Raw genomic sequence first — 10,073 nt, forward strand, 5'->3', positions numbered from 1 at the left:
CCTTGTGAAGTTTCCAAGTGACGCACAAGGGGTGTTAGAGAAATAATTATGAGACGTTTTTCTGAGGGACCAACTGCCAAGAAAGACATATGGGTTGTGGAGACTTGAGTCAAGGTCATTGGTTTTGCCACAGATTTTTATTTTAAGGGGAAAAAATTACACATGCATCATTTTATATTAATACACGACATAATAAAATACTACATAAATTAATTATAATTATTAAGGAAGCCCAATCAAATACTCTTTTTAGTATCCTATTTAATGCATCTTTTATTGGGAAAGGTGAAATTTAGGTTAGATCTATGAAAGAGAGAATTTTATACACATCTTCATACTTATAGTTTTTCTTCCATATATCAATTTAATTCCTAAAAAGTAAAACTTCAATCAAACTAGTAACTTAAACATTGATGAATTTAAATTAAAATAGTCTTAGTAAAAGTTATATTCTACAAAAAAAACTAGTGATAAAAAATATAATATATAGGTATTGTCAATGTAAAAGATTTATACACGTTCATTGTATCATTTGTCATTCATTTGTACTTGTTATATTTAAGAGGATCGATGATAAATAAAAATGAATAATAAATGATACATTGACGATATTAATACATATATATTTTTCTCCACATAAATGCATAAGAAATCATTATTTTATGAATCCTGTCTTGTTTTCTAATTTTTGTAAGTATTTTCTATTGATCATTATCGGATTCAAATATGATTATGTTTTATTTTGTCTAGTGATCGGGTTCAAAAACTAGAATTGGTTAACGTTTACGGTCAGGTAAGAGACAAACATGTTTTAGGTCGACCTGTACCATGATCGTCTATTCATCATGTTTATATGTGTTTTTTCAATTATCTATAGAGTAATGACATCTCTTTGGTTAAAAGTATAATTGATTGTCTAATTTTTTATCATATATAATGATTAACAATATATATAACATATATCATTTCATTTCATATACTAAATTACATATCCATATAATAATATTAAGTAGTATTAATAAGACTTTATCTAAAAATAAATACATTATATTTAATTATATCTAAGATCAGGTTCATATTCATAAACCAACCAATTAATATTTGATGTCGATTTAACTTTGGATCTTGAGTCGAGTTTGAGTGTAAAAATGACTAATCATATTTTGGATGAGGTAAGGGAGATGCACACCCCTATTATATACTCTATATATTTATATAACAATGAAAATATATATAGTGGTGGTCTTTATTTGAGAGCTTCCTAGTCCTGTCATTAATGCTTGGTCTGTACTTTATCACTTCTCTCTTCAAAGCCTCAAAACAAGAACACTCACTTTTTGTTACTTTACTACCTTCTATGTCTGAATCTATAACACTAGTTCATGTTCCCAACTTCTAACACCAACACCAAATAACAACCACCACTCTTCTCTATACACACTATGCCATAACAATCAAACACAAACATTTATACCCAACACAAGAACAAAGTTCCTTCTCTTTTTTACCACAAGAGAAAGAAAAAAAACAAGTCTTTCTCTTGTTTCATCTTTCAAATACAATATGGCATTTTCATCACTTTTTTCCATCATTAATAACATAACAAGATCTCTCACATTCTTCATTTTCATCACTTTTATTGCTCTCGCATGTTTTCTTTATGCTTCTTCTGGCTTCAATGCTGGTCCTTGTCATCTTCCACTGCCTCTTATGGCTTGAATAATGTGGCTTTCAAAGTTTCAGGAGAATTTGGAATCTTTACTTTCAGAATTTTCATAAGCTTTTCAGTGTTTCTGACAATCTCTTTGGTGGTAGAGATGCAATCAGGTGACTTCAACTTCTTGTTTATGCATTCCTCCCATGTTTTCTTTTGTTAGCCTTGTATTGTTATGTGGTTTTGTGTTTTGATAAATGGGATTTATTTATTTATTATAGCATAGATCAATTACAATATGAGAAGTTGAAAACCATGTGAGGTTGTCAATATTCACCTTGAGAAAGAAAAATATATGTATATATTGACATGTAATATATTTTTAAACTGTCACACGCCATCATGTGACTCTTACATAAAAGTAATACAAATGAATATTGAATGATGCATTGACTTTGTATAAATCTTTACACTGTCGGTGTATAGATATTACACTCATTCACCTTTACCATTTATTTATACCTCTTTTTGGTTAGTTGTATATACTATATAGACATTAGTTTAAGAAATTATGTTTAGGTGATGGCCATAATGTATTATTCTATCAAGTGTAATAACTAATTTTCCACTTTCACTGTTTATTTTTGTGAGGTGGGTCTTATTTTATTACGGTAATGAATCATGATCTCTGCACTAGTTTGAAGTTTGAGGCATGCTTGTAGATGAATCATGAATCATGATTGATCCCTTATCAAGTACATTTATATTAAACAATCTGGTTATAGAACTGTTATCACTACATGAATTGCTGCTGGAGTTGGATGCTCATTTTCTACTGTTCCTATACTATTTGTTTTAAGTCATTTAGACCTGTTTTAATCAAGCACTTGCTAGATAAGCTTTTTCACTATAAGCTAAAAAGAGCCTATTATTTTCATAAGCTTTTCTGTTAAACTTATTGTAATAAGCCAAAAAGTGCTTATAGGAAGGTCATAAACTATTTTCATAAGCTTGTGCAAAATAAATTACTCTCATATGTCTAAATAAGGTCTTTTAAGCTCTTCCAAATGCCTCCTTAATGTATGATAGGTTGTGAGGCTGAGTATATGTTGGATCAGTTCATAGACTTGATTAAATGAAATGCTTTATTGTTATGCATTTCCTTTGAGCTGGTTCAGACTTACTTTCCCCGGAATCCTCGCCTGTTTTTTTTACTGTGTAGTTGAAGACAATCCTCTTTTAATCCAAAGTAAATACAAATGAGATAAATGGGGAGAGGTAATAATTGCAACCTACAGGAGAAAGGCCAAAGATAATATACCAGGGGCTGTATTTTGAAGTGAAAATGCCTTGACTGGTCATTTCCTTCAATTCTTGACAAATGATTGTAACATAGTTACATAATTATCTCCTTTACCCTTCGTACCACTTGCCGAATTCACTGTAGTGCATAGTATGTACCAGGGTCGTCATTAAGAATGTGATAGAAACAGAGAGTTAATAGTAGGACAGTAGCAGAAAAAGTATCTATTCAGGTAATGAGTTAGAGTAAAGTATGATATAGTATGTGTTATTGATTGCAAGATGAACACAAGGCAATGATACTTCCTCCTTCCCCCGATACATTGCTACTTTCTTCATACCCCTCTTACTTGCCTTACTCCTCAAATACCTTCCCCTCTAACAGAATCACGTGGCACACATTCCACGTCATTAACTAACTATTTTCTCTCTACCCCTGACCCCATTTTGTTTCTTCTAGAGTAAACTTTCCATACACTGGGCTTTCCCTTGCTAATGTCAATTCCAATATTACCAATAGGTCCCTTAGGCAGATTAAGGTGTCTATCAGAATGTCTGATAAAAAGTGACGAATTGTGTATCCATCTACACCAAGTACCATGTAACCATGGACTGAAAATATCAATTTCTTTCCTTATTATGTACATTGTTGCACATATAAGAAAAATGGTATTCATTAGTCTAATGCTTCCTGTGTTGAAGGATTAGTACTACACTGTAGAAATGCACGTTATAGTAAGTTTCTCAAATGAAGTTTTTCTTTCTATTGCAATTGAGTCCGTGAAGAATGCTAATAATGTTTACGGATAGAAGTTTCCTTAATTTTAAGGGGATGCTAAATTATTTATATATCAAGGCATGTGTATAGAGATTTTTCTGATGCATAGTCTTATTGGACACTTGAATCAGGTTTTCTGCAAAATGGATCGGATTTATCTCCAGGGAAAAGTATCAGCGGAAGTTTCAGGAAGTCTAGCTCTGGTTTGTATTGACATCTTCCATTGTTTAATTTTCTCTAGATTGATCATTTTTACTGAATTTCCCATGCTTTATCCCTGCTCATTCAATTTCTAACTCATTGGCTTTATTGTCTTCATGAAATGTTATATGTTCATGCTTAAGAAACTATACAAGGGGATAATGGTGCCTACATGGTTGTCAAGTTCATTGACGTAACGAAGTGTATGGTCGATACTTGATAACTATTGACAAATGTGTATACCGTAGAAATAAAGTTCTGATAACATAGATGGTTTGATTAGTCACACTGAAGTACATTATGGCGTATGTCTAATAACCTTATGCAACAAGTTTTATGCTTTTTATGGAATGTGTTCGTCGAATCCTTTGCTCCGAGGCTTCATGAACCTTTTACACAATGTGTTCGTTGAATTTCTTGTTTTGTGGTTCTGCTTTGTCTGCCTTGTTTCATTATCAATTATCATGTTTTCGGGCTTGGAAGTAGCTTTTCTATGTAAAAAGAATGTAGCTTCCCCCCTTAGTGGTCAATATATAGTTTTTACAATTTCTTACGAGTATAACAAAGTTTTCTATATCGCAGTTATCTCTGCTAGTACTGTCTCTGGGGCCTCAGGATTGAGCAAGTTTGTTCCAATTTCTCGAAGAGTGTTAAAGGGGCTCAAGGACTATGGAAGGAAAGTGGTTGACCTGGAGTTGTTCACACAATATCTTGAGGAGTGGGTCATGGAGAATCTAAACGGTGATTCGAAAAATGGGAAGCAAAGTTTTAGTTCTCCCTTCACAATTGATGAGTTGCGCAAGCTTGATATGGCATTGGAGGGGGTTCCATTTCAGCAACTGATCCGAATGCCAACCTTCTCTGATGTATGTGATGATATAATAGAAGATAAGTATATTGCGGCAGAAGATTTCCTTCATGCCGTTATCATTGGCCTCTGGCGTACATTTTGGCATAAAAGTGGACCACTGCCTTTATGTCTGTCATGTCCCTCTCATCTTGGTTCAAAGTTCTGTAGTGTTGAAAGGGCAATTTCAAGGGGCAGGCTGCGGGAAATGCATGGTTTGGCTCTAGTATCGAAAACTGGGAGTGATTTAAAATTCAAATGGGATCAAGTGGTGGAGTTTGTGTTATTCAAACCCGAAGTAATGTTGGACAATGCTCTTAAAGTATCAGCGAGGACTATATGTGAAGCTCTCTTTTATGGCTTCCATGTTCTTGTTTCTAGGAGTTTGAGCAAGATTAGTTCTGTCAACAGTGATTCAGTCTTCCTTCTTTTTCTAGATTCAAAGTGTGGAGCTGTGATGAAGTTCAGTGGTGACCTTGGCAAACTTGATTTGTTAAACTCAACTGACCCATATCTGTCTGTGGCTGAATGGATAAAAAAGTATGCTGAAATTTGTGTCAGCCCGGTCGAACCTATATGGAACCGGTTGGGGAATGCAAACTGGGGGGATGTAGGAACTCTGCAGGTACTATTGGCAACTTTTTACTCCATTGCTCAATGGAATGGCCCACCGCGAAAGTCAGTAGCCTCGTTAATCTCAGATCATAGCCTCCGCCTTCAAAGGCGCAGGATAGAGTGCTGCATCATTGAGACTGAAAATGCACTTGTTCCTTATGAAGGATCATCTGTGCATCAAGCAGGAGAGATTGTTGAACTTGACCAAAATGATTTATTTTCCAAAAAACGAGCATCGCGTCTGAAGCTCAAGCACCATGACATATTAGCCCTGGAAGATCCACAGCAAGGACAAAAAAGTTTCCAAATTCACGAATCTCTAGTGGGAGGAAACTATTATCTCTATAGAGCTGTCTGTCTTGATCATCCATCGGAGTTGTTGACTTTGTATGTTGGTGCACATACGTCTAGACTCGAGCCTTCTTTAGAGGATATGAGCCTTTGGTATCAAGTACAACGCCAAACAAAAGTTCTAAACATTCTAAGGAATCAAGGAATCTTGAGCAAATATTTACCCGAAATTGTTGCCTCGGGTAGGATCTTACATTCTGGTCCATGCAAGAAAGAGATCCCTGGGGGAAGGTGTGATCATCCTTGGTGTGGGACTCCAATACTTGTGACATCTCCAGTAGGAGAATCACTTTCATCTGTAGTAGCTGATGAGGGGTCATTTTCTGCAGACGAAGCAATTCGTTTATGCCGTGACTGTCTATTTGCTCTAAGAAGTGCAGGATTGGCTAATGTACAGCATGGTGATATTTGTCCCGAGAACATCATACGTATTTTCGAAAAACAAGGCATGCATAACCAAGTTATGTATGTTCCAATATCGTGGGGGCATGCGGTGTTGGAAGATAGGGACAGCCCTGCCATAAATTTGCAATTTTCATCATCTCATGCACTTCAGCATGGGAAACTTTGTCCATCATCTGATGCTGAAAGCATTGTCTACCTTCTCTATTTCATTTCCGGTGGAACTATGCGGCAACAAGATTCTATCGAATCTGCTTTACAATGGAGAGAAAAAAGCTGGGCTAAGCGTTTGATTCAGCAACATTTTGGTCAAGTTTCTAATATCTTGAAAGCATTTGCTGATTATGTGGATAGCCTTTGTGGTACACCATACCCTGTTGACTATGATATATGGTTGAAAAGGTTGAACAATGCTATTGAAAATTGGACTGATAAACGTAAAATGATTGAAGAAGGAGCTATAACATTGAGATTAGAGGATGCTGCTGAGTCTTCAGGAGCTTCTGGTCCTTCATTTGATACTTCGTTTTTGTAAATTGCAATTGATGGAATTCAAAATGCATTTTATTTGTAGGACTTCTTAGTATCATTATTTTGGTTTCTTCAACCGGAAGGTATATTTCCGAGTGTTTACAGGTTTTTTAAATGATCGATATTAAACTGACAAAATTGGTGCATGTTTCAAAAACTGAATGTATGCTGATACTACTGTCAAGAAACAGATATATAAAGGAATCCAGAGACAACAAGAGAATAAAATTGTCAAATTTTATAACATATCTATCATGTCCTAGATGAACAAGGCAAAGAGTCACTAACGTAGGAACAGTGCCACACTAAGACCAGGGTGTGCATATGCACACTCTGAAAATAAATTTCTACACTTTATTTCCCTTAGTATTGTTAGTTTATATAAATTACATTATTGTCATTTATTTCTCATATTTTAATATATTATAGACAATTAATAATATTAAATTCAGATCAGGTTATTTAGCTCAATAATCGGATTGGTGAGGTAAGAATGAGATTGCAACTAAGGGAAGGTGAATTAGTTGACTTAAAATTATGGTTATTTTTTCTGCAAAATCAAGAGTTAAAGTGCAACAGAAAATATATGCATAAATTAAAAAAATAGATGATCAAAGAGATAAGGGAGAAGAATACACAAGGATTTTTCTACTAGTTCACCTTCTTGTCTACCGAAGGTTACGTCCAGTACTCTTGCCGCACAAGAGATTTCTCCACTAAAGATTATGAGTTGCAATTACAATATCTCACCCCGAGATGTCTATGTACCTTACACGCTCACTAATCTTTATTCACTCTTGGAAAACACATTTCCAAGTGATTCTAATCCCTTTCTTATCACACCCTTGTGAGAGAAAGCATTCTGCAATAATAATGAAAAATGTACAACAATGACAGATTGTCTTTACAAGTTTGAAAGTAATATAACTTGCAATCCAATCAACTCTTTTATATACTTAGTAATAATCTTTATAAGTTGGTAAACTTTGAAACACTTTATTTTAATCAACTTCAGAAAAATCAACTTTGAAAGTTTAAGAACTAGTTGGCAAAAATGCAGAAAATAATTTCAGAATGTTTGTAAGAGCTTTTAAAATCTTTATGAGAGTTGTGTGTTTGTGTTGTGAGATTCAATACCTTTAAATAGACTTTCCAATCAACCATAGTGCCTCTACGAAAAGGTAGGATTTGATTGGAGTGAAGACATTTCGTGTGGATGAAAACCTTTGATTTTGAAATCTGAAATCTGATACAACAACTCTCAGTAATCGATTACAACTAGTGGGTAATCGATTACCCAAACGTTATGTCCAATGGGCATTTAAATTTGATTTAGAGTAATCGATTACAGCAAGTGGGTAATCGGTTATTCAACTTCACTAAAATTGGTAATTTGTTACTCAAAGACAGTAATGGATTACTCTGATCAGTTTTAAGTTAGATAACTCTTTTCTCACACAAATAATCTGTTACTTAGATGTAGTAACCCATTACACACTATTTTTGAAAATTGTTGAGTATACTTGAAGTGTTTAAATTTTCTTTTAAAATAGTTTGAACATTACTACTACTGTATATTCGAGAGTATAAGATAGAAGTACCTATTTAGACTTAGACTAAATTGTCTTAAAGCTTTGCCTTCTTTGTCTTCATAAGTATTCTTCATTTTATTCTTTTTGGTGATGTTGGTGTCTTCATCAAAACCTTGCGAAGGTCAGGAGCAAAGATCTTCTTCACAATCTCCCCCTTTTTGATGATGACAAACCAATATCTTCTTTAATAGTGTAGTTTTCTGAGAGCAACATACTTTGAGATATGTTAAGATGACTTGAGTATGCTCCCCTTATTTTGTATGTTCCCTCTTTCATTTTGGAGTTATTTAAAATACATTTCTCCGAAATTTTCTCCCCCTTTTGACTTCATCAAAAAGTAGAAAAACAAAAAGTTTCCAGCACAATATATATAGCATACATATTCATAAGATATAAAATAAACATCGCAATGCATATCATAAAACATAGATGTTCAGATATTTGTTCACAAGGAACACCAACAAAACAACATAAAACAAATTTTGTCTGAAGATATGAAATGATTACAACTAGAAAATCAGTAAATTGTTCAGAATCATGCACCAATACAAACAAAAATCCTAGACAAAATCTAAGACTCAAGCTCAGAGCTGTCTTCATCAACGTCCATGCTACTCAGCTTAGAAGAGAGACGATGAAGTTCAAACTAGATTTGTTTATTCTGAGTATCAAAGGCATCCATCCGGTTAGTGATGTAGCCTCGAAGAGAAAGCAACTCGTCCATAATCATCTAATTGGTAGGCATGACAGTAGATGAGGAAGATTGAGCATGAAACTCAGAAGGTTGAGGTCCAGGGGGTTATGATTGGTAAGTTCTGGTTGATTAGCAGGTGCAATCGGTCTATCAGATCGATGCTTATAGGTGCGACAGTCATAAGGATCTATGAAGAAACTCATTTTGTGGACAACTTCCACATCAATCTTGCTTTCACGGAGATTTAGAGCAACCTTGGTTTCACCATTAGTAGAAACACCGAAATGTTCAAGAATATTGGTTATAAAGATTACATAGGGCAAGAGGCTTTGAGTTCCTCGAACATTCCACATTTGTCTCATTATCATCTGAGTCCAATTGATTTTGATGTTAAATTTTATAGCATACATCAATTGAAGTTCTATGTCACTTATTTGAGAATAGTTTAAAAATTTTGCTAAGATGACATAGCTCAGAAAATAATGAAGTAAACGGTCTTCAAGTTTGAGATGTCCAGCATATAGGATATCTCTATTTTTAACAGTCTCACCAAAGCTCTATTGCTTACGCATTTCTATTTACTCTTTAGAAACTCTACACAGAGAATGGTAGAAATCCTTTCTATCATAGTTATCTCATTCACAAACAAGGCTGGAACCTGTTATGCTACCTTGATAGGGTATGTTACAAAACAATGAACTAAAAGTTTTCAAATCTAAAACAATGTCTTTTCCTTTCACATAGAAAGTAAGACGATTTTTCCGAAAGTTCATATTGCAGTAAAATACTCGAACAAGTTGAGGATAAATGTCGTTAGTTTCACAGCAAAAGTCAAAAATATTTTGTTGTCGTAAAAGATAAGGAAAACGAAAATCTTTAAACTCAAAATTCCCTACATTACCGTATTTCGGAGTAAAGATGATTTGGCCATGGAAGTGCTCCTCAAAGACTTTACGTTGCTCATCATTAGCAAGAAGCCTTGTCAAATACAGAGGATTGGACTCCAAAGATGAAGTTCCTTGGTTCCTTTGAGTCATATTTGTGTGTTGCTTCTTTGATCTAGAAGAGGAAGCCATTGATTGAGGTTTTTGAGTTTTTAGGTTTTT

The 10,073-nt window shown here is 34.3% G+C and overlaps 1 protein-coding gene across 1 annotated transcript; it reads left to right on the forward strand.

Moving 5' to 3' along the window:
• Window positions 1-1,262: 1,262 nt before the first annotated feature.
• Window positions 1,263-6,790, forward strand: LOC109339132. The gene is made up of 3 exons (XM_019576529.1): window positions 1,263-1,827; window positions 3,866-3,937; window positions 4,518-6,790. The coding sequence occupies exons 1-3, from the start codon at window positions 1,650-1,652 to the stop codon at window positions 6,683-6,685; spliced, it is 2,418 nt and encodes an 805-aa protein (XP_019432074.1). The 5' UTR covers window positions 1,263-1,649; the 3' UTR covers window positions 6,686-6,790.
• The last annotated feature ends 3,283 nt before the right edge of the window (window positions 6,791-10,073 follow it).

This window comes from Lupinus angustifolius, unplaced genomic scaffold (genome assembly GCF_001865875.1).
Source record: "Lupinus angustifolius cultivar Tanjil unplaced genomic scaffold, LupAngTanjil_v1.0 Scaffold_58_51, whole genome shotgun sequence".
Lineage (NCBI taxonomy): Eukaryota > Viridiplantae > Streptophyta > Magnoliopsida > Fabales > Fabaceae > Lupinus > Lupinus angustifolius.